The following is a 24,536-nucleotide window of genomic DNA, read 5'->3' on the forward strand; positions in this document are numbered from 1 at the left end:
GAGCCACTGAGTGTCCTTCCACTCCTGTGGTATTAAGTACCAAGCAGCCTGAAGTGCTTCAAACGCAGATGTCAGATGAACTTGGCTCATCCCAGGCACAAAGCCACAAGCACCATGAACGACGTTAAGTAACATGACTAAGGCTGACTGGCGAATTCTCCTGGCCACGCCTCATGAGAAAACAATTACACCAATACTCTGAATTGGACCTGCATATGGGTGAAGTCAAAACTTACTGCCATTAGTTTTGAAAACACAGATTTAGGAATTTGCAGAATATTTTCAATAAGAGAACAAACAGCAATGTTTCTGCCTCTCAGTGTGAAACCTCTTGCTAATATTGATCAAAAGCATGACACTTTATCATCTATCTGTGTTCATGTTAAATCTGTCATCAGAGATGGTGATGGAGAAATATCTAATTGTCATGTAAAAACACACAAAAATTGGACATGCTATACATTTATCTTTTAAAATGTAGTCTGTATTATTTTCACCAACCAAAACACACATAATATATTTTATTATAAAACATTAGCAATGTTACTTTTGAGATATGCAATCTGAAAGGTCACACTTGTATTTATTACCAGGAGGAAATACCAGAGGAGTCACATTAGAAATCAACCAGACAGACTCGGACGTGGTTATCGCGACTTACACAGCGTTAAATGCGGGTTGAAGCAGCACCCGCTCCGTGTTTCGGACACGGCCTTGGGGTGGGCAAGGGGCCCTGTAAGAGGGCTTCCTCCTCTCAGTACTGGGGCTCTGGGTCTCACCTGCTCCCATCTCCAGGCCCACGGCTGACACGGTGTGCACAGCCAGGGTTTCCAGACTGCTCTCCTGCTCGCACACAACTCTGTCTGCTCTCTGGACTCTGCCCTTGAAACTGAGACCTGGACATGGGGGAGACAGTCGTTTCCTTCTTGGCTGGAAACTAAGTCAACAAATGAAACAGACCTAGTCTAAATTCCAGGATAATAGTAAATTACCTGGTTTATAAAAATACATGTCCAAAATAGTTACTTCCTGGGTTGTGTACAATATAAATTACAAAAATAAAATAGAAAAGATGAGACAGTTGAGCACATTTTTCAGTTCTTTAACCAACATCAGCATTTATCCATAGAGATCAGTTTGAAACCATTTGCGTGGCACCAAGACCCTGGCAAATCTAGGCTCAGGAGAGAGAACCCTGAAGCTGGGGTGAGGTATTTCTGTGGAGCCCTGTGGCCTGTCCTAGGCACGCTCGCCTCTACCTGGTGGAAGATGGCCTTTCCAGGAAACCCTCCACACCGTCACGGGCTCCATCTGTGGCAAGTGGCTCGCTGAATGCACAGAGGAGCGAGTGAGCAGAAGGGCGTCTGCGGGTGCCTCGTCCCCCGTCCACGTCTCCCGGGGAGGGAGCATCACACAGTGCAGGGCAGCTTGTGCATTTTCAACCTCTCCCTTTTGTTTTTCCTTTTAAAGATAGATTTAGTGAAGTCTTTTAAAAGAAAGTGTATCACAGAGAAGGCCATTTTAAGATGTTTAGATAGATAGCCATAAAATAGGTGTTTCCGCCTCAATCCAAGTTATTATTACCATTTTGTACTTGAAAGTGTCCAAATGACACAATATAAAAGAACTATTTCTTATTTCAATATTAATTTTGCTAATCAAGGGTTCCAGTTTCCAGTGATATGACCAACCAATAAGATATAACTGGTGCAGAGAGAGCCATATATTTTAGATAATATTTATAATAAACTTTCTTATCACAGTTCCTCCTCAGAACACACTCTACAGAATGTCGACTGAAAAGCTTCCAAGAAAATTGAACACAAGATATGAATCAGCAACAGAATAAGCTCAAGGGAAGAGACATGGGCACAGGCAGGCAAAACGTGATCCCCACAGCTCCGCTCCTGCAGTGACACTTAACACACTCAGCATCTTCACGAATTCTGAATACTTTACTGATCGTAAAGTCTAAAAGTATCAATTTCAGGTGAGCAGTTTTAAATCAGAGAATAGTCAATAGTTAATCATGACTCTTCAGGGTATTTCCTTCACGTCCTCTGAAGAGTTTTCCAGAACATTCTTGTGAAAAGGAATGCCTCCCAACAATGGAGAGCAACAATAGCAACAGGCATCTGAATCAGCCTGGCCTCTGAAAACAGACCAAAGAGGAGTTTATCTGCTTTCTTCCAGTGAAGAAAGAAAATCAAGCACGTGGTATTGGCCGAGGGAAAGTGAACGAGGGAAGGTAAGTAAAGGACCCAGGCCAGTCTCTGGCAAAGGAAGCACTTAGGAAATGACTGCAGTGATCTCTAGTGAGCATTTTGTAAAATTCTACTCCAACGTTAGGCCATGGATGCAGGAACCTATCTGCCATCATATTTAATTAAGATGGAGTGTTACGCACCTAATAAAGAAGGTGAAGTTCTAGGTAGCATTTTAAATTCATAAGAAGTCTAGAAGACCAAGAAGAAAAGAGATAAGGTAGCTAGGATTTCAAGCAGCACTAAGCAAAACTTAAAACTGTATCGTGCAGTAAAGCTGAATGTACAATCATCCCAGACAACAGTTTAAAGAAAACAAGATGTCCACATAAGTGTCTTGGTTTTAGCCGTGATAATTCTCAGCCCCAAACACCACGAATCTAAGAAAAGCTATATACTTTTATTTATTAAATAGATTTAATTATATGTCTTCTGAAATACAAAAGATAGAATAAATCATAGCATAAAAGGGAATAAGATATGATAACATCATGATGGCCAATTAATACACATAAATCGACTTTTTCTGGACAGACACCAAATTACTTAAGAGGATTAAGAGATAACTTCAGAAGCAGCACTACCTGGAAGATTATTTGGCATTTAAATACTGATTTCCAAAGTGCTAGATGGGCAAGTCCAAGCAAGCATTTGTGGTCACATGCACATACATCTCAACAGTTACAGATGATGAGAAACTGTCACTAGTACAATTTGAAACAAATTCACCTACTCTAACTGCTCACCTGAAATGATCTTGAACAAAATCTCTAGAAGTGTGGCTTGCACTTTTTTTCTTCAGACATATTCTGCCTCATTTTATCATCTAAACAGGCAATCCTATCAGGTCTGAGTAGGGCAAGGCATTGTGTTTCTTACATGCAGAACATGGAGTTTTTCTATTTGGTTCCATCAACTCCCAAGCATTTCAGGCCCACAGAGGTGAGAGTTCCTTCAATGCTGACAGGTTTGCTATTTCTAACCTATCATCGACAGCCTTCAAGGGGTCCCGTCGAGGCATCAAGACTGCTGTCTGTGTCTGAGGCCAGCGTCTGCTCAGTGGACATGGATGAAATGTCATTGATCGATGAAGACTGAGAAGGAGTGGCGTTGCTACTTACTGCTGCATCTGTGCTAAGAAAACCAAATATAATAAAATCTGAGGCACGACATTGCTGCAAATCCAGGCAGCGAGACTGCAGGCCATTTCTCGGCTCTGTCCTTTTGCAGTTTCCCAACCCTAACTATGAGTATAGACAAGAAGTCAGTCAGCTGGACTTTCTGAACTTTTCCTTGAGTCTTTCTTTGGGCCAAGAGTCCCATATTCCTATGTCTTTCCTTGCAAGATTCTTCTTTTTTTCTCAGTAGCTAAACATACATGTGGCCATGTATAATCATGTTAGCTACTTAAAAAATACCTGCTGCTTTCAAGCAGACATCAAAAGGACACAGCTATATTTATCTGAAAATGCAGTATCACAAAAGCTTAAGCCTGACTAGGATTCCAGTGTCACCAGACACTTGAATTGTAACAATTTATAACATAAACACTAAATCTACAGGAAAAAAAGCATCAACTTTCAAAGAAATCTTTTGCAATAAATAAAGACTATATACTAGAAAAAGGAAAAAAATTAGTGGCCTTGTATATTTTATGGTTTTATAACTCCAGAAAACTGACATTTTAATCTTTTAAAGCGAATGAAATTATCCTACTTCCTACTATCCATATTTTAGTCTGGTTTGAATAAAAATACAACATGCACTCTCTGAGATCGACGTCTGCAGTCATACGTGTATGCTCAGTTAACAAGCACCTAAGTTCTTGCTGAAGTTATATAATCTCTAGATGCTTGGCACATACGTCATGTTGAGCATAAAATTCAAGAATAAAAAGTAAGCTGTGCTCTCTGCACATCCGCACGCACGTGTGTGCATGCTTCCCAGTGGGAGTGGGAGAGAGACAATGATATAACATGAGCGTTTCATTTAGTAAACAGGAAGAATCCTTCAGACGTAAGTGAACACGACTCATATCAGAGTCTCATGATCATACAACTACCTGGTCATTAGAGGCTTCCACCACTATGAAGATCAGTAGATCAAGCAGAAAAATGGAAGAATGATATCAACAATTTTCTCAAAAAGAATACCATACTCCATTTTACTTAGATTGGTATTTTGGGTGGGACCAGTACAAAGGGTTATCAACATTGAAAAGGCTTTAAATTCAATTTCTTCATCTGTAAATGGAGGTGACAGCAGTTATTGCAAAGATGAAAGAGAAATGCTTATAACAAAGTTCAGTGCCTGGCACATCAGTAAAATGTCATCCACCACCACCACCACTATGACAAGCCAAAAAGGGTGGCTATTCACACAGTGGTTTTTAAATCTGATGCTAGCCAGGCTGGCATTTCACATGTTGCTGCCATTTATAAAAGTTGAATCGGGAAAGACGCCAGGTGCAGTGGCTCACACCTGTAACCCCACCACTTTGGGAGGCTGAGGCGGGCGGATCACAAGGTCAGGAGATCGAGACCAGCTTGGCCAATATGGTGAAACCCCGTCTCTACTAAAAATACAAAAATTAGCAGGGCATGGTGGCGCATGCCTGTAGTCCCAGCTACTCGGGAGGCTGAGGCAGGAGAATTGCTTGAACCCAGGAGGCGGAGGTTGCAGTGAGCAGAGATCGCGCCGCTGCTCTCCAGCCTGGGCAACAGAGCGAAACTCTGTCTCAAAAAAAAAAAAGTTGAATAGGGAAAGAAAAATATCATACAATCAATTAAAGCAATCACTAACCTGAAGGCTGATCTTTTACAACACCATTCTTGCTTCTTTCTTCCCAATCCATGACTTCTTTGTAAATTAGCTCTTTAATAAAAATACAAGTTAAAATGCTTAATCAGTTTCTAAACAGTTTCACTGTATCTCTAAACTCTGCTTCCAAATCAACTGGAACAAAGGCATTGCGATTTGTTATTTTTAATTGTAAGATAGAGTCAATTCAGTAATATAGTCTACCTGGACCAAAATATTCATGTTTTGATACATTATATCTTTTCTTTTCTTCTTCTTTTTTTTTTTTTTTTTTTGAGACAGTCTCATGCTGTCATCCAGGCTGGAGTACAGTGGCATGGTCTTGGCTCACTGCAACCTCCACCTCCTGGATTCAAGTGATTCTCATGCCTCAGCCATCCAAGTTGCTGGGATTACAGGTGTTCACCACCATGCCTGGCTAACTTTTGTAGTTTTTGTAGAGACAGGGTTTCGCTATGTTGGCTAGGCTTGTCTTGAATTCCTGGCCTCAAGCCATCTGCCCCACTTGGCCTCCCAAAGTCCTGGGATTACAGGTGTGAGCCACTGCGCCTGGACTACATTACATCTTTTTCAATGCAACTAGTAAGGCAGCAAAACATGTAGGGTGGTTCTGGATCCATAAGGGGGCTTTATGAAGTGGAGTGGCTCCCACAGAACACTGTGAGGGATTGGATATTCTCACACCCATTTGAATATGTTTCTCTATGTGGTTACTTGGGGTTCTCCAAAGGTAACCAGCATCCACATGTGGGCTAGGAGCCCCCCACACTGGCCAGAAATGAATCCACAGGCCTAAGTCTTTTCTTAATTTCAACTTCGGTTTTCCTCAATTTTCATCTGTAAGAAAAACTAATTACCTACGAAGTAAGTGATTAGGGATTCCTAAAATGTCAGTATTCATAAACCAACATTAGCACGTTGCAAGCATTCGCTGAGGCCAGTGAGCATTGACTGAGGCCAGTGAGCACGCTGTGTGCATGCACTGCTGAGCACGGGCACACACAGGTAACCGGCACTCCCACACCCCAGGATGGCCCTGGGGCATGACCCTCATCAGTGTTGACTGACTCTGACTGTGGTTCTCAGTTACTACTGATCCTGCTTCTTAATGAAAAATTGTTAGTTCAACCTCTTCATTACAGGTATAGTTTGCTGTGGGTTGTTTGGTTAATCTTATAGTGGTAATAATACCTATTTGCATATTTTCAAACTGCAATTTCCCCCAAACTAGATTTTAAAACATATGTACAACTACATGGCTTAAAAACATATCAATCAATATAAGTATGATACAATTGCTAAGCTCAGTTTATAAATCAATATGTGAAAAGCCATGAAAAAAATATTATTTTTCCCTCTTGAAGCAAATGATAAGAAGTTCATAAATGTTCCTCTCTAACTCTGTTCTCTTCAAGTTCATTTTCTACTGGAAACTGGGGAGAAAGAGGCTACGTGGGTTGCAGGGTTTCTTGCCCCTTCCTGAAGGGAAATGTCACAAAATGAAAAGCCTCTGCTCTACAGGATCGGAAGAAATGTCATAAGGAAGGATCAAAATAAGCTCCATCTTTACCTTTCCATTCTTCAATTGCATGTTCTCTTTCTTCCAACTGGGCATCATAAATTTGAGGTGGTGGCTAAAAATTAAATCATATGTAAAGTCAACAGTAATGCCTCAAAAAAAAATGAGGCACTAAAAAAGGTAAAATTGCTTGGAAGACTTCTAGTCTATTTATGATATGGATTTAGTTTAATTCAACACGTGGTTTAATAAAGATTTGTCATGTGATATTATATAAACTTTAGAATCAAAATAATTATGAAAAAGTTAACCAAAGAAGAGTTATTATGTTCCTCTTAATAATCACCTGACCTCAAAACGCAGACATCTGCCCAGATGTCATTAGAAACTCATCATCACAGGCTGTTTCCCAGAGACCCATTATGGACAAGGCACTGTGCTGGCAGCTATGGAAGGTACTGTTGTTTCTTAGAACAAATTTTACATTTTCTTCATGGGAGAACTCCCAAATCCAATGTCCAACTCATAAATGGACTGTTATAAAAGTCTGCTTATAAATTGGATTCTTTTTATATAAAACAATGTTTAAACTGATGGCAAAACCACAGGCCATGACATAAACATGTATTTCACTCATGGCATGAAGGAAGCCTGCCACTACGCAGTGATTTCCCTCACAGCTAAAGCTCACTCACACCAGTGCTGACACAGAAACACGCACGTGAGCACCAAACTCATCGAGTGGAGCTCCTCCAGCGGGGGAACCAGGAGGTACAATGCCTTTAGGGAAGGATAAACAGACGTGTGATTTTTCAGCAAGTTGCTCAGCCTCTCTGGTTGAGTGGCCTAAACAAGAGGATGTAACCAAAGCCAATGGCACAGAACAGATGCTTAATAAACTATGAGCTCACAGCAGCATTTGCAAAATGGAGACTGGTAGCACCAAAGCGGAAGTTCATTCCCGAGGTACTCTGAGCTGGGGCTCCAGCAGCAAAAGAGCAAGCGACCCAGGTCTCAGACAACACTTGGCCTTTCTGTAACTGGGAGCCCCAAATGGAGAACTTGCTACCCATATGTAGCCACTCTGGACGGACAGACAAGATCCAAGGAAATATAAGCCTGGCCTCTCTATATAAATCTTTTCAAAACAGATACTCACGGCTTCTGCTTCGGCAGGGTCATACCAAACAGTGATGTATGGGTGACGCAGAGCTTCATCTACAGAGATCCGCTTGTCAGGATCAATCACTAACATTTTTGATAACAGATCTCTGGCTTGACTTGCTAGGGTGACAACAAATATTAAAGCAATGCTGTTAATATGAAACAAACAGAATCATACAATAAAGAACTAAATATGACAACACAGATAGAACAAAGATATATTAATTTTGAGAAATGTTTGATAGGTTCAAGATGAATATAACCCCCAAATTTTTTTTTTTTTTTTTTGGAGACGGAGTCTCGCTCTGTCGCCCAATGCAGTGGCGCAATCTTGGCTCACTGCAAGCTCCGCCTCCCGGGTTCACGCCATTCTCCTACCTCAGCCTCCCAAGCAGCTGGGACTACAGGCGTCTGCCACCATGCCCGGATAATTTTTTGTATTTTTTTAGTAGAGACAGGGTTTCACTGTGTTAGGCAGGATGGTCTCGATCTCTTGACCTCGTGATCCGCCTGCCTCAGCCTCCCAAAGTGCTGGGATTACAGGCGTGAGCCGCCGCACCCGGCCATAACCCAAACATTTTTAAGAAAAAGTCAAATGTCCACTTTCATGACAAACCAGGTTTCCAAATGTAGTTTTACGCCTCTGGATCTGCAAGGGGAAGAGAAACCTGGGCCCCCAGGGTGGTGGGGAAGAGCACCAGGCAGCCTCAGACCAATGTCTGGGCAGGGCCCAAGGCTGGGAAACCACAGCAAGGAAGGTGGCAATTGCCAAGCTGCGGGTGGCACTGCCCAGAGTGTGGGCATGAGGCACGGGGGAGTATTTTTCTCTAAGTCACATCGAAATGAAATTAGAACAGACTTTTTAAACCACACAACAATCTCACATTCCCACAGGATAAAACACTCACAGATGCTTCTGGCTGGCCTAGCTGTATACAGTGCTGGCAACTTACACTTTTTTTTTTTTTAATCTACAGACTGGTATTTAGGAAAAAGAAAAACAAGTTCAATAACTTAGTTAAATATAAAGCTCACCTAGGTTTTGGCAATTAAAGTTCACAACCTGAATAAGCAAAGACTGGGGCTTTTCTGATTAAGGCACAGTTTACCTTCATGCGGACAGAATCAAATCTTTTCTTTTTCCTTAAACAATCACACTGTAGTAAAGGGTGCAGGAGAAGGTGGGGAGCAAGGACCTTTTTCATCGAACGACTGTCACATCGCTTCTGACTCTAGAATCTGCATTAAGTGTTCTTCTTACCTGAAAACTTTTTGAATTCCAGTTGCTGTAACTGTAACATAAGATTCTTTCAGACTGATTTGATTATTTTTATTTTGGCCAAAGGCTTCAATTAAGCCATCTTATAGAGGATAAAGCTTCTAGACCTTTAAGCTTTCTCTCCTCAGTGCCTTCGTACCTCAGACTTCAGGCCTAAAATGACTTTCTCTCCCAAAACACAGGTTTTTAGAATACAAACATGAAAGAGTGAAAGCACCACCTGAATTACAAAACACAAGTATAAGAAAAAAAGGATATCTTACTTTTTATTTTGTCTCGCTCAGATTCTGATGGGAATATCCAATCTGGAAAGAGTTCTTCGAATTTGATTCCAGGATACTTTGGTCTGTTTTCGACATAATTCCTCACAGTTGGCTGAAGTTTCTTCATGAACTCTGCTGATGGTGTTCCCAGCTGCTCAATAACTTTATTCCACTGATCAATATCTAAGGAGTCTCTTGAGGAAAATACAACTGAAGTACCTTGTATTCACAGTACACGCGGCAGCATCACTTGAATAATATTTAAACCTATCGACTAGGCCACCCCACTGGATCAGCAGCGGAATTTTGAAATAATATTCAGATAAGGTTTGGGTTTCCAAGTTACACTATTTTTTAAAACTCTTACACTCTGCATCTTCATAAACTATGATCACAGTTTATTAAATCAACACAATGAAGTCTACACACCTTCCCACTCTAGTTCAAAATAAAGTTTATCTTATAACTAAGAATACCTATGGCAAAAATGATTAAACACGAAATTAGATAAACATTACATAAGCAAATTGAAATCAGTTTTCATACTAATGCTACCTTAGATTCATTCACAGCTCTCTAAAGAACAGAGGATCTCAAGGGACCTGTGGAGAGACCTATCTGACCTCCTCAGTTTACAGCTGGGAACCAAGCAACTGGGCTTAGACTGAGCCCAACGACAGCTTTCAAATGATGCTCTATTTTACTTGGAACTGACTCTTCCCAACCATCACTGCGATCCCTAGGTAATGCATCTTATTTCCTTTCAAAGTGCGTGACCTGGGTTTCAGACTCAACTCTGCATTAAACACTCAGTGTGTCAGGAAAGTCAGGCTTCCTTGGGGTCTGTTTCCTTATTTGTTCAATGCAGACATTACCAGCTTTGCCTATTCCACAGGGTGCTTGTTAGGCTTGGGATAATTAGGATTACATGTGGGAAAGTGACACTGAAACTGTACTCGCTATACAAGAGAATGCAAGTGAGAAAAAAATAGCATCAACAGCAGCTTAAAAAAGTGCTCACTGAGGCATGTCTTAGAAAAATGAACTTACATCACCATGAAATAACCTAGGGAACCAGTACATGAACTCAGTTCTTCCAAAATGTTATACTTCCAAAAGATCCGCTCAGGAAATGGGTTTCTGGCATTCAATTCACTAGCAAATTCTCCTTCCTACTCCTGGTTCATACATATTGTCAAATCAGAATTATGCCCACATTTACCTATTTAGCCAAAATGTGAAAACTGTCTCACACCTTTTCCTTCTGCCATATATACATATATAAATAAAGACAGAGTCTCGCTCTGTCGCCCAGGCTGGAGTGCAGTGGCATGATCTCGGCTGACTGCAACCTCCACCTCCCGGGCTCAAGTAATTCTCGTGCCTCAGCCTCCCAAGTAGCTGGGACTACAGGCACCTGCCGTAACTGTCGGCTAATTTTTGTTATTTTTAGTAGAGATGGGGTTTCGCCATGTTGGCCAGGCTGGTCTTGAATTCCTGGCCTCAAGTGATCTGCCTGCCTCGGCCTCCCAAAGTGCTGGGATTATAGGTGTGAGCCACTGCGCCCAGCCCACTTATACTTTTGATACCTCTTCTGCCTGCTCACTCCCACAGACTTCCCAGGATGCACCCACCCAGCATCTGTGTGCCATTTGCCACACAGCAACCATCTGGACTCCCGGCTACACTAAGCCTGCTCAGCTCTAGACCCTAACCCCCGTGCTGACTCAAGGACGAGCTCCCTCAACTCTTCCTTCTCCAACATCATCGACATTTTGCACTCTACCAATACATTCCACCACGTTGGTAAATGATGGTGTTTTCTCCCATGTTAACACAGTAGCTGCTTTCCTTTGGCCCTCACTACCTATCGCTTTATTTCTTATTCCTATTTGCAGCAAAAACTTCCATAAAGAGCTGTCGGTCGGGCTCAGTGGCTCACACCTGTAATCCCGGCACTTTGGGAGGCCGAGGCAGGTGGATCACAAGGTCAGGCGTTCAAGACCAGCCTGGCCAAGACAGTGAAACCCTGGCCCTACTAAAAATACAAAAATTAGCCAGGCGTGGTGGCGGGCACCTGTAATCCCAGCTACTCGGGAGGCTGAGGCAGAAGAATCACTTGAACCCAGGAGGTAGAGGTTGCAGTGAGCCGAGATCGCATCGCTGCCCTCCAGCCTGGGCAATGGAGTGAGACTCTGCCTCAAAGGAAAAAAAAAAAAGAAAGAAAAAAGAGCTGTCTACACTTGTGTCTCTAATTCCCAGCCTCTCATTTTCTCTCAAACATACTCCCATCAGGCTTTCTTCCCTCCACTCCATAAATGCTGTGCCCATCATGGCTGCCAGCAGCCATCACAAGGCCCAGGGGCCAATCCCCCGTCCTCATCTCCTCATGTGAATGAGCCTCCCTCAGTCACCACGCTCTAGGAGGAGGGGTCACCTGAGTGCCTTCTCCATTTCCTTCCCTATTCCCTTTGTCCCTCCACCTCAAGGGGGCTAAGTCCCGGGTCCTGGTCTCTTCCTCCCCTGCAAGTGCTCGCTACCAGTCCTAGGCTTCAAGGCTACCGACAGATGGATGACACCCACTTTGATCTCTCTATCCCAGACCTTGCCCCTGAATTCCACTGTCTAACAGACATCTCCAAACCCTAGCAAGGCTCCTTGAAGGGTCCAGCTTCAAAGCAGAGTACAAGCCCATCTCCCCGGCCACACCCCTACCCGCCTGCTGGGGGCCTCCACCTCTCCTCTGGATGATGGCAGCCTCTGCTCTGTTCTCCTGCTCTGCCCTGCCCTTGACGATCCACCCTCAATTCAGCAGCTGGGAGGAGCCTCTTTGCATCTCAGTCAGACTAGGCACCCAGAAATGGGCAGGTGAGAGAAATATCTGCTGGGTTAATGATAAAGGACTAGAAATTAAACCAGTTGTGAGAGGAGACCCACAGATTCCCCGAGAGGCCTCCACCCCAGCATCCTACAGGTAGGAGGGACGGGGGACAGATGAGAGGGACGGGGGAAGGGGAACAATAATTCCGACAAGCCCAGTGGACCCTGTCGTCTAACTCTCGTGAAGCTGCAGGCAGACCACAGGTCTATTTTACAGAAGGGGAAACCAAGGCGCAGAGAGGCCCTAAATTTCTCAAGGATGCATGGCTGCCAAGGGGAGGAGTCTGAGCTGGGGCCCGAGGTGGCCTGGCTAAAGCTTTCTCTTTCTCATAGACCACCGCAGGGACAGGAGTTCCTTTTCTACCCCGGGTCGCAAATTAAAGCAAATCTCTGAGACCCTCAGTCTGATTTCTGCAACTTTTTTCTATCTCCCAAATTTCAATCTAATATTTGAAAGAGTTGGCAAAATTTTCTTTAGAAAATGATGTTAAACTCTGTGTGGCTTTTGGGAATAACATTAGGTAACCTTATATATAACACCATTAATTACTGACATTAATGTTCATATGTATAGCAGGAATTTTAATTTTACTTACTAAAATGCACCAAAAAGTACTCACATTTTTCATTTTTGTACTTTTTGAAGAAAACTTTTTGTAATAAAACAAGGAATGGCACAAAATGAGTAAGAATTGAGACAAACTGAACATTAAGTAGATATTTCTAAATTATTAGTCTTTTAATTTTTCAACTTTTCCCTTTTTAATTAAGTTTACTTGCAAAATAAAGACGTCCTTATTTATAGGTTGCAACAAGTGAATCTGAGATGAGGCTATGGAAACTGCTAGAAAATTTAGTAGAACAAATAAAATATCTAACTTGACATATTATATAATCTATGATATAGAAAATGTAAAGAAAGGTCAATAAAATGAGAGGAATAAAAATATTTTCACTTCAAGTTTGCACTGTGAAGAATTTATAAGGAGACCACTTTGATAAAATTATTAAAATCTGAAATTATTTTCCTAAGATACATACAAAACACTGACTATGGAGCTTGATTTCCTTAAAAGCAACCATCAATCTGCCCAAGGATGGAGACCAATTTAAACTTTCATAACGAAAACAAAGTCAAAGACTAATGAAAAACTAAGTGGTTAAAACACAAATGAAAAAGGGAAGATGTGAAGAACCATGTTAGGGTAAAAAATACTGAGGATGGAAGAATGGCAAATGAGGAAAGAAGGCTATTGTAACAATTAGAGTAGTTATTCTCCTTTCTGCTGTATCTCTAACATGACTTGCTGACTACAGTATGAGTTTATCTCTTTCATTTTACATTTATTTTGACTTCCCCAGTATGTCACAATATAACCCACTAGACAGATTTTTTAAAAAAAATCTACAAAATGTCAGCACAGTAACAAACAAGAAAGTTTAACATATTGTTCCTCACAAAATTTTCATTTTAATCTCTTTCACTTAGGTCTTTTGTAATGTGCTTCAGTTCTTACTTTGGGGGAAAATATTTCAATGCATACCAGTAACTAACAAAATAGTACTTAATTAAAGCACACAAGCACACTAGCCTATTAAATTTAGATAGCATCTTTCCTAGTTAAATTAATGGAATAAACTAAATAATACAGTATTTTCATTTAAATATCAGAATATACTTATCAAAGAGTAAATAATTTCTTCTATGTGTCCAGCTATTTTTGGCAAAATTAAGAGCTAATATAATTGGTTTAACCTAACTCTAAGTCTCAAAATCATCACAGGTAGTCAAGTTAAAAATAAAGAATGAAATTGAACCACTTGGCTTGTGACACTAATTAACAAATACAGTAAAGCCCCCCTTAGAACACAGTCTGGAGTGGATTTTACGACTTTGTCCTCGTGAGCGCTCGTGTAAGCAGGTGGTCATGCTGCCTGAGGCATTAAGAAAGCATGGCGGGGCCAAGGTCGCGGGGAAGGATACGGTCAGTGCCTTGGAATATCACACAACCTTTCACCAGCTCTCCCATGATGCAACCCACTGACCAGATATCAACTGAAAATAAAATGAAATGATAAAATTATGAAGTGCCATGAACAAAACAAAAGTGAGGAAAAGGAATTCTAACAGTGCACTAAACACACAAATATGGAAAAATAAATTGCTAGCTAAGGGTGACATTTTACACAATATGAATGATTGCTGACCTCTATTTTAGCCTTCGGTTTGTAGCAATCTGGGGTTTTAGTGCCAAAGAGTCCAATACTTTATAGCTTAAAACAAACAAACAAACAAAAAACCAGAAACAAGAAGTGCCTGTGAACACAAAGCTTTTCAGGGCCACATGCCCACCCCAGCCTCCATGGCCAAGTACCGGGTCCCCTGTGAAGGATACAGTCTCTTCCCGGGAACAGGACTTTATGGAGGACCATTTCTGCCATGATGCACCCGACAGACCAGATGTCCACTACCAAACACCAGGGGATTAAAAACCAGCTAGAGTCCCCCATCTTTTTTCTTCAAACCCCCTCCCAGGACAAACCCGGTACACTAGCTTGCCGGCAGGAGCCTCTGTGCGTTGTTGATACCACACCTCCTGAGCGATCATTTTCTAGACTGCCCCGTCAGAAAGGCAGCAGCACTCACTGGCGGCACAGGCTGGCTGGCTTGCAGGACTGCAGGTGAGGCCCTGCTAGAGGGGCCCAGACTTCCACGGTGCCCACCCTCATCTGTGGGGCCTCAGACAGACAGCAGAGGCCTCTAAGCGCCCTGCTGGCGGGCCGAGGGGAGAAGTGAACAGGGGATCAAGTTTTCTCTCCCCTCCACAGGAAGCACATGAAGCTGTGCCCCTCAGGGTGGGAACACAAGCTACAACGCAGCAAGATGAACCTGTAGCAAAACTCATTTCAGATGACCCGGGCAAACTTTCAGTCTTTTTAAAAATAAGTAAGCGTGATTTCGTTATTTTCAACAAATTTGCTAAAAGACAAGTTTCAAAGAGCTCTGATATTGCTAGAATAAGCTAAGTTTTGATGTAAAAAGACACCAATTTTACATGAAAACATGTGTTATTCTATTTACATCAAATTCAAAAAAACAATATGCAGACCAACAAATAAAGCTGATCCATGGTACTGGAGATCAGGAGATTGGCCAGCCTCGTGGGCTGCGAGGAGGGGCCATGGGGAGGCCAGAGCTGCTGCTGCTGTGGGTGTGCTCACCTCAGCTGAGCTGCACACTCAGGATTTGCACACTTGGCTATAGACAGCTTAACTCTGATTAAAAAGTTCAAAAATAACAATTTTAAAAGTGAATTTTTAAAAGAGAATGATTTTAACCATGGAAAAACACAATTAATTATTTCTTATCTCTGGATCATGCTATATTCTGGGTGTAACAGTCCCCACAGTATATATCATATGGTTCAAAGGAAAGAGAAAAAACTCGAGACCACCGCTAGAGCAATTTCTAAACATCCCAGCCTCTTCCAGCCCCGGCTATACTCACCGTTCTCTTTGTAGCCCATACCCAGGATGACTTCGGGCGCCCGGTAGTACCGTGTCACCACATAAGGGGTCATCATGAAGTTAGTGCACGCTGTCCGGGCCAGGCCAAAGTCAAGGATCTTCAGGGTGCAGTCTGATTTCACAACAATGTTGCTAGGCTTCAAATCCTAGGAAAGAAATGGCTTAAATTAGTAAAATGAATGAAGCATGCTAAATAAACTACTTCACATCCGTGAGGGTCGTGAAGCCAGTGTGAGAGTGTAGGGAGTGAACTGAACTCAGAGATTTGGGAACAACTTTGGAAAATCTTACTCTCAAATTGAAACTAAAACAAATCAGCCTAAAGCCGTCAGATGGTGCCCCTCACCCCCAGTGGAAACCTTCATGGCCCTCATTTGCCCTTTCTGTGGTCTCGCAGGCCCTCAGGCTGTCCTATCTACCCTCCATCCATGCATCTACACGTCCAGCACACATGCCCTCCTCCCGCTCTCCACGCCTGGACTTGAGTTCCCCAATAGTCTGACTCTCTCTTGCTAAGGTCCTCATGCTCTCTGTCAGTCCAGGGCAGTGCTGTTCCACAGACAATGTCATATAATGTGAACGATGTGTATAATTTACATTTTCTACTAGCCATGTTCAACAGCATGAACAGAAATAGGTGAAATTAATTTTAGTCATACAGTATATGTTTTAACCCAATATATCCATAATATTGTCATTTCAAAATGTAATCAACATAAGAAAAATACTGAGATATTTTACATTCTCTTTTTAGTACTGAGCCTTTGAAGTCCAGTATGTATTTTACAACTGCAGCACGGCCACATCCTGAGTGCTCCACAGCCTCCTGTGGTTAGTGGCTGCCATACTGGACAGCACAGGTCTAGAATCATCTGATTCTGGAATCTTCCCATGGCTCTTTCTCTCCTTGGAAGAGCAATTCCATGATCATCCACCTCCAATCTTCTCACCTTCACCACAAAGACACGCCAGCACTGGTGCTGCTGTCTCCATCTGTACGTGGCACAAAAACTCACCTGCTCATGTTCTGGTTGCCACCTCTCTTCCCTCCCCAGTGCTTACTGTGTGAGCTCTCAGCACTCAGAAGCACGCCTGGCGCGAGCAGACACTTGGGAAGTGTCTGCAGAATGAAGACATGCATCATATTCCACCCGACTTGCAAAGCCTTAACACAACTTCTGCAACCTTTTCCCTCATAACTAAGGGATTTTCTTCCTGCTGATCCTCCACCCTAGCCCCTTCCTCAGGCCTTAGGAATTTGACTTTTGCCTGGGGACTTCGGCCTGCAAACTCACTCGAGAAACTGTGACTTGTAAACAACCCACACCCATTCTTTTCACAAGAGTAGTGCACCTGCAATGTCAAACTGCCAAGCCACTGACATGGCGTAAGGCATGAGGATACTTTACCCGGGAAGTTGCAGGTTCAATAACACTGCCTAGCACCTGCCTGTAAGACATCCCAACTGATGGGCCACAAGGGGGGTTGCAGGCGTGCCTCAGTGAAGGCTGTGGGGCTGTCATCAGGGCAAGCAGGAAGCCATTTCGACATTGACAACAGGTACAATTACACTGCCATGCTGCTAAATGACCTGTTTCTAGGCTTCCTAGATTCTGTAAGATTTAAATGATATACATATAATGTTTAAAAATGCAGTCACAATCTCTACCTGGCCCCAAAAAGAGGCCCCCCCCAGCCCCTCCATTCCACCTTAGAGTACTGTGCAGACACCCCCGGTTCCCAGAAAGGCCTGAGAGGAAGAAGCCGGGCTGCCTCCCTGCATGAATGAAAGCCGGGGAGAAGCAGCCCACATTCAACCAGGGACGCTCCGCTGTGAGGACCCAGTCAGGGAGCTAAGACCAAATGAACGAATTCGCTTCTTGTTTCCTTTTTTAAAATCAAAGAATACGACAAGAACAGGCATTTTAGAACATAAATTACTAACAGATAAAATAATGCTCAATCTCACAAAAATCTTCTTTAAAAACCCAAAATGAATGCCCATTTTTAGTCTATCACTTGGCAGCGATGGAAAGCAAGCAGACTCGGTGCTGGCGGGAGAAGCAGAAACAGGCGCTTCCTCAGGCCACAGAGGGTGTGCAGTGGGCACTTTCTCTCCAGGAGGCTGATTTCTGAGGTGTGAAATGCACACACTTCCCCAGCCAGCAGGCCCTGAAGCCTAGCCCACCCAGAACTAACAGCACGGCCACAGGAGCAAGGAAGACAAGGACAGCCTGGTTCTACCAAGGACAGACGCAGCAGTGGAACCATCTCCACGGGCTGCCTGCCAGCTCTGTGAACCCCAGTGCGCCAGAAACACGCTCATCTGAAGACACTGCCATCTGTCAAAAAACTGTCATCACATACTAATTTAACAGGAAAAGCACACTTTACTGCCGTCTGCTGGAAGACTGTGGTGATAAAATCCCAAGCTTGTGTGGGTGCTCTGTGTGGCCAATGGGGAGGTGGCTAAGGAGGTGCTCTCCCCGCACCCTGGGACCCTCTCTAGTCACCCCCGAAATACAACCTGAGGCAGCTTCCCAACGCCTCACTTCAATTTCAAGACAGCAGAGGAAAGACAGTTCTGCCCCTTCAAGTCTTGAAAATCACTCAGAACAAAGAAGACAAATGCCAAGTACAGATCCAAGTGACGCCTGGATCGGGGCTTGGCTCCCAAAATGCCTGGAACCCAACGCTACCCTGTGGGCAGCAGTGAGGGTACCCACAGCACCCGCAGCACGAGTGGGGCAGGTGCTGACCTCCCCCACTGCCCGCTCAACTCTGGGATCCAGGCCCACTGCTTGAGAGGTATCCCAGGAAGGAGCACATCATGACAGGTGTCCACTGTCTGGCCTTGCCTGGTCCTTCCCCACAGGTACCTGTGGCCACCCACAGGGTAAGAACAGCCAGGCACTCTTGAGGATGAATGGACACAGCTCTAAGTAGACACTGAAACCCGAAGACCCCAAACACTCTCAGGGCTCCTCCACTTGCAGGGTTCGTGAGGTCAGGGGTCAGGGGTCAGGGCATAAGCGAAGTCTGGGCCAGGTCTCTTGCAGCCATGTTATGGGAGGGTGGGAACGTTAGCAAAGGCTTAGAGCAAGGCTGTGAGAGAACATTGCTGTCCAGCCTGCAGCAGTGTGGGCGCTGTCTGGGCCTCTCTTCTAATCAGTGTGGAGGATGCATTTGCCCCATCAACATGCCAGACCTGAGGCCTTATTAATCTGCTCCAGCAACAACTGCACCTTGACCTGCACAGCAGCTGCGGCCAGGACTGCCAGTGCCGTAAGCCTGTGGCTGTCTGGGGTCATTCTCCAGAATCCATGCAGCTTCTTCAAGGGCTGGACTAATGAGTTAGACTGGGATGCAAGATACCACTGTCTCTGCTCCCCTGAGGCTTCCATGGTGGCCCTAGTCTCCTCCACCCACCCCGGGCCCTGCAGGGTGTGATCTTGTTTTTGATTTACTATCTTGGGGGCAGTTTCAGGTTTCCATTTGGCCTTCCCACTGTGACGACTCTTACTCACAGGCCAAGGAACTCGTGTAGGCGTTACTCCACCTGCCAAGCGCCTCCGCTCCGGCTACACACTGAGGACTGGGGAGATGGCCACTGGGTGGCCTGGGACCCTGTGGCCCACTGAGAGCCACCAGACACAGACGGCTCAGGAATGAAGGCCTGGGACACAGGCCAGGCAAGCCACAGAGGCCTGCCGATGTGAGAGCTGAGGGTATGAATAACAGGAAAGGGTAGGGAAAGAGCCAGCAGAGAGACCACAGTGACAGGGATTACAGGGTGTCCCACTAACCTCTGTCTTCCAGATTTCCCCTGAGGAAGAGAGAACCATGGGCGCCACAGGAAAGCCATTCCCAACTTATGTGAAGAAGTAGAGCTGAGGGGGCCAGGGTGGACTGTGGGGGCCACGGAAATGCACTCCTTGGTCTCCCGCCACAGGAGTGAGAGTGACAGATGGCCCAGTGCGGTGTCTGCACCCACCCTCTGTCCCTGCCAGGGCACACCTCCCACAGAGCCGTCAGCCAGGGGCCGACCGGGCAGGGATGCTGAGGCAGGCCCGTTCCTGTGTGACACTGGAGGCCCTCAGAGCTGCACCGCAGTCTGGACCAGGCCTCTGAGAGGCCAGGACTGCACTGCGTTCAGCTAGCATTCGCTGCCTCCTCTGGCTGCTCCCCCTTCCTTCTCGCACAGGCCTCCTCCCGGCCAGTCCCTTGCCTGTCTAACCCACCGTGGCATGCGGAAGCCGCCCACGAAAAGCCCCACGCTACAGGGACAGGAAGCTGCAGGGCCGCCCAAATGCCCTAGCTGAGCGAAGGAAATGCCAACCTCCATAAATGGCCACGACACCCAGGAAAGGCTCAGCAAGTGAACTGCAGGTGCTATGGAGGCAGAACGAGGCAAGGGTAGCACTTGGAGAAGTTTTCATTTTATTGAAAGTCCAAGCACGTAGTAGATGTCCCAGATCCCCATCTCCATCCCAGAAGTGAGGCTCCACTCCTTCCTCACTCCTGCTGGCCCTTCACGCAGAGAAACTGATGCCCAGCTTCCAGGTGCAGGGCCACAGGCGCCGCATGCACAGTCCTGTGGGTACCAACAGGGAAGGCACGGCGAGGCCTGCCTGCAACAGGGCTGCCTGGTGAGTTTGCGCTCTGTCACATGAGAAGCACAGCCCTGTACCCCAGCAGCCAGGCTTACATCCCTCCACCAAGGGACTGAAGGGGCCTTTTCCAGAGAAATTAAATGGTGCCCAGAGAAAAAACCTACAGAAGGTGACACCTGTGGCTGCCTGTGGTCCAAGAGACACCCATTCTTTAACAATTTACCCATTCACTCAGCACTTCCAGTCAGCCTTTAATGCTTCAATCTTTTTTTTTTTTTTTTTTTTTTTGAGACGAAGTCTCGATCTTGTTGCTCAGGCTGGAGTGCAATGGCACTATCTCAGCTCACTGCAACCTCCGCTTCCCGGGTTCAAGAAATTCTCCTGCCTCAGCCTCCTGACTAGCTGGGATTATAGGCACCTGCCACCACGCCCAGCTAATTTTTGTATTTTTAGTAGAGACAGAGTTTCACCATGTTGACCAGGCTGGTGTCGAACTCTTGACCTCAGGCGATCTGCCCGCCTCAGTCTCCCAAAGTGCTGGGATTACTGGCATGAGCCACCGTGCTTGGCCTAATGTTTCAATCTTAAACATGATCCAACCAGACATTTGGGGAAAGCCTTGCGTGTGACAGGGAGGGACCTAACACACTAAAAAAGGAACTCTCAGTAGAGAAAGACAATGCAGGGAGTGATAAAACCCTTCAACAAAAGCTTATCCTCAGAGATGATAGTATATATATGCAACAAGAACAGAATGCTGTAAAAAGGAACTTTTAAGAGCAAATGAGTGTCAATTAACTTGTGCTTCAGAGAAAAAGAATAAAGAATGGAGTTAAGAGGACATTCTGAAAGAAATGATATAAATTTCTCAGACCTCTATAATATGTGCTTCCAGACTGAAGGCCAAGTGCCCAGCAAAACTAAAGAAAAAATGTCCACATCAAGGCATACATCAAAACATCTCAGAATACAAGGAATAAATAACTGAGTTTAAAAGTTTCCAGAGATAAAACCAAACCAAAACCCAAAACCACAGCACTTAAAAAAGGTTAGTCATCAGCCAGGCACAGTGGCTCATGCCTGTAATCCAGCACTTTGGGAGGCCGAGGCGGGCGGATCACGAGGTCAGGAGATTGAGACCATCCTGGGTAACAAGGTGAAACCCTGTCTCTACTAAAAATACAAAAAATTAGCTGGGCGTGGTGGCGGACGCCTGCAGTCCCAGCCACTAGGGAGGCTGAGGCAGGAGAATGGCGTGAACCCGAGAGGCAGAGTTTGCAGTGAGCCGAGACCATGCCACTGCACTCCAGCCTGGGCGACAGAGCGAGACTCCATCTAAAAAAACATCAGATGGCACTAAGAAACTCCGGAGCCATGCTAGATGCCTTGCTACCACAGGCACTGCCTCCGCCATTCTGAGCGCAACTGATCTGTAACTAAGAATTCTACACACATCTACACACAACCACACTACTCATCATGTGAGAGGGCAGAATAAAGAGTTTCAGACATTTGAGGCCTCAAAAAATTTCTCTCCCCTGTGGCAATTTAGGAAGCTTTTGGAGGATGCGTCCCACCAAAACAAGGGGGTAATCTGAGAGACAAGGACAGCAAGCAAGGAATCCAACATGGGAGGCAGATGAAGGAAACCCCCACAAAATCACCAAGGGAGATCCAGGACAGCTCCTTCGAGCAGGTGCAGCGGCAGCCAGTGCAGAGGGGAACAGGGCTGAGGCTTGGGAGAGGTTCCTGAGAAGATGAAACTGATGAAATACCCAAGACATCTGCATGTGCTGAGAGAAAATTCAGATGCCTGATGGAAGAGTTAGGGTTGAATTACCACCAAGAACACAGAAACTACCCCCCAAAACAAACAAAAACCTCACACAAATAGAGGATAAGTGTTTGTTAACTCCAGGGAACAAAAGGTGAAAGGGGAAGGCCTGCTGTGCAAAGCATTTACACGCTCACGATGATGCAACGAGCTAAACACCATCACATCCACCAGCCTGGGAGGAGGGCGAGGAAGGCCGAGGGTGAGGGCTGGGTTGGTAAGAAGCTAAATCAGCATCTTATGCCCCAAACTGAAAAAGGATCAATGAAGAAAGAGCTAAGCATATTATTTCAATATGGAAATAGACACCAAAATAATCAGCTAAATGAACTGAAGGAGTTTGCTTCTAGGGAGAGAGAAATAAAGGGAGAGGTGGAGGTATCTGTTTTTCATAAATATTTATAGAAATATTTGATCCTTGATTTAAAAAAAACAAACCAAGCTACCTGTTTAGCAAGTTGCTACACAGTTATATACAAGGTGATCCTGTCTTTGAAGGATATAAGTTCAAAAGGACATAAGGACAGATATGCTGGTATTAACATCAGTCAACAGAGAGGTGCCATGCAGAGTGAGGCAGGACATGCACCAGCGTGCTCTCACTGGCCATCTCCAGGTGCTAACAGAGGGCTGGGTTACTTGCATTTCATTTTTTGAATTATATAAAGTATATACTTCGGTGGGATATCATGGGCAAAACTTTATCTTTCGAATACTTAAAATTTATGTTTTGTATTAAACCATTTTAATAGGCAAAATTAAAAGTGTGTCTATCTCTGTGCATGGTACTGTAGATGGAACAAAGGATGGTGCAGTCCACACAGAACAGTTAACTTAGGGCTCCTCCCTTCCTGGGATGTGGGCAGGGGTGGGGCGGGGGGGGCAGGGGGCAAGAGGGAGTTTCCCCCTTTGCTTTATACACCTGTGCAATGTTTGGAACTTCCCCACAGTGAGCGTGCATCACTCTCCCACATGGACACAGATGTGGGGAGAGCCTGGCAAGGCCATGGATGTGGGAAGCAGCAGGGAACAAGGTGACAGGGAGGACACAGCAAGATGCCAGGTGGGTGGGGATGGTGAGCAGGAGGCAGGGATGGCAACGGGGCCATTTTCTGAAGGCTTCTTAGGTTTCTATACCTCGTGCTGGGCAAACCAAACACTCCTTTGGGCCCCATCTGACTCAGGCTGCAGGCACCAGCTATTCCATAAAAAAGACCTGCCGACGCTGCAGCTCTCACAAAGCCCCCAGTGACAGGAGGCCATTGTTTCCCACTTACCTTGGGGCCCAAGGGGGAACAAGTCAGACAAACCATTTCCCCTTATAAAATGAATAAGGCCTAATGTAGTAAGACTAATAATCTGGGAAATTATTCTAAAGCATAAATAAAATGTATTTAAGAGATATCAAGAGTACCTTAAATGATATGAAGGTCTGTGGAAACTTCAGGAACAGAAATAGAATGGTACATCAGGAGATCTTTAATTCAGAAGCCTAGTGTTACTATTTTTAAAGCAAAGTCACCAATATATTATTTTAACTGACCATCTGATGGCAGCAAAGGTTCCATTTTAAAAAACAGTACACTAGATGGCAGATGGGAGGCTGTCAGCTAGCCCTGGGAGGACAAGAGCTATCCCTGACGCTGCCCTTGGGCCACAGACCTGAGGCTTGAGACGAGACAACCCTGCCCTCTGTGGGTCGGTGGGGTCTACCCCCAAGGGAGGCCTTCACTGGCTGTGATGGAACCAATCTTTCCTGGCAAAAGAGATCTGAAAAAATTATTACCACTCCACCATCTAAAACCCATCTGCTTATTTCTGTAGTAACAGGCTCTGCTGTTCTTGTCTCTCACTAGCTTCTTCCCCACAGATTTCAGTTCAGCAAAAAGATGACCTCTTGCTGTTGGAACATAAAATCTAATGGCAATCTGTCGATAAAATTAGTATAGTAATAATCCAGGGAATGCTAAGAATATCTATTTCCGATAAAATTATATTATCTCTGCCTCTAGTCTCACTCAATATTTTAATTGTTTTTTAGAAAAAATTCGGGCCAGGAGGCCCTAGGTGGCTCTGCCACAGACTGTCACCCTGTGACCTTGGAGATCCCTAAGCAGGATGCCATAGAATCCTGGAAGCCAGGAAATGGAAACAAATGGGAAGACCAGAACAGTGAAAGTCATTTCAATAATTCTGGAAAAAATTTATGAAGTCCTATGGGAGAAAGACTCTGTGAATGTAAAGAAGGTAGTCATTGTGGAGAAATATTCGGCCAGATTCCAAATCTGAACCTGAAGAAGAAAATTTCTGCTGATGTAAATTCATGTGAATGCAGTGTGTGTGGACAAGTCTTCACATGTCCTTCATCCCTT

The 24,536-nt window shown here is 44.6% G+C and overlaps 1 protein-coding gene across 9 annotated transcripts in view; it reads right to left on the reverse strand.

Annotated features, from left to right (window-relative positions):
• Nucleotides 1–2,643: 2,643 nt before the first annotated feature.
• MAPK9 (mitogen-activated protein kinase 9) overlaps nt 2,644–24,536 on the reverse strand; it is a 56,181-nt gene continuing 34,288 nt past the window's right edge. For 3 of the 9 annotated variants that reach the window (XM_057302394.2, XM_034961219.4, XM_055112920.2), the window contains 7 exons: nt 15,698–15,863; nt 14,586–14,657; nt 9,310–9,492; nt 7,763–7,887; nt 6,655–6,718; nt 5,067–5,138; nt 2,644–3,393 (listed from right to left, as the gene is read on the reverse strand). In XM_057302394.2, the coding sequence (XP_057158377.1) occupies nt 3,251–3,393; nt 5,067–5,138; nt 6,655–6,718; nt 7,763–7,887; nt 9,310–9,492; nt 14,586–14,657; nt 15,698–15,863 (825 nt within the window). In that variant the 3' untranslated portion in view covers nt 2,644–3,250. Of the gene's footprint in view, nt 3,399–5,066; nt 5,139–6,654; nt 6,719–7,762; nt 7,888–9,309; nt 9,493–14,173; nt 14,246–14,396; nt 14,464–14,585; nt 14,658–15,697; nt 15,864–24,536 lie in introns of those variants that run through there. The other 6 variants (XM_057302396.2, XM_034961226.3, XM_034961222.4 and 3 more) reach the window with 4 other exon arrangements.

Source organism: Pan paniscus, chromosome 4, assembly GCF_029289425.2.
Source record: "Pan paniscus chromosome 4, NHGRI_mPanPan1-v2.0_pri, whole genome shotgun sequence".
Taxonomy (NCBI): Eukaryota; Metazoa; Chordata; class Mammalia; order Primates; family Hominidae; genus Pan; species Pan paniscus.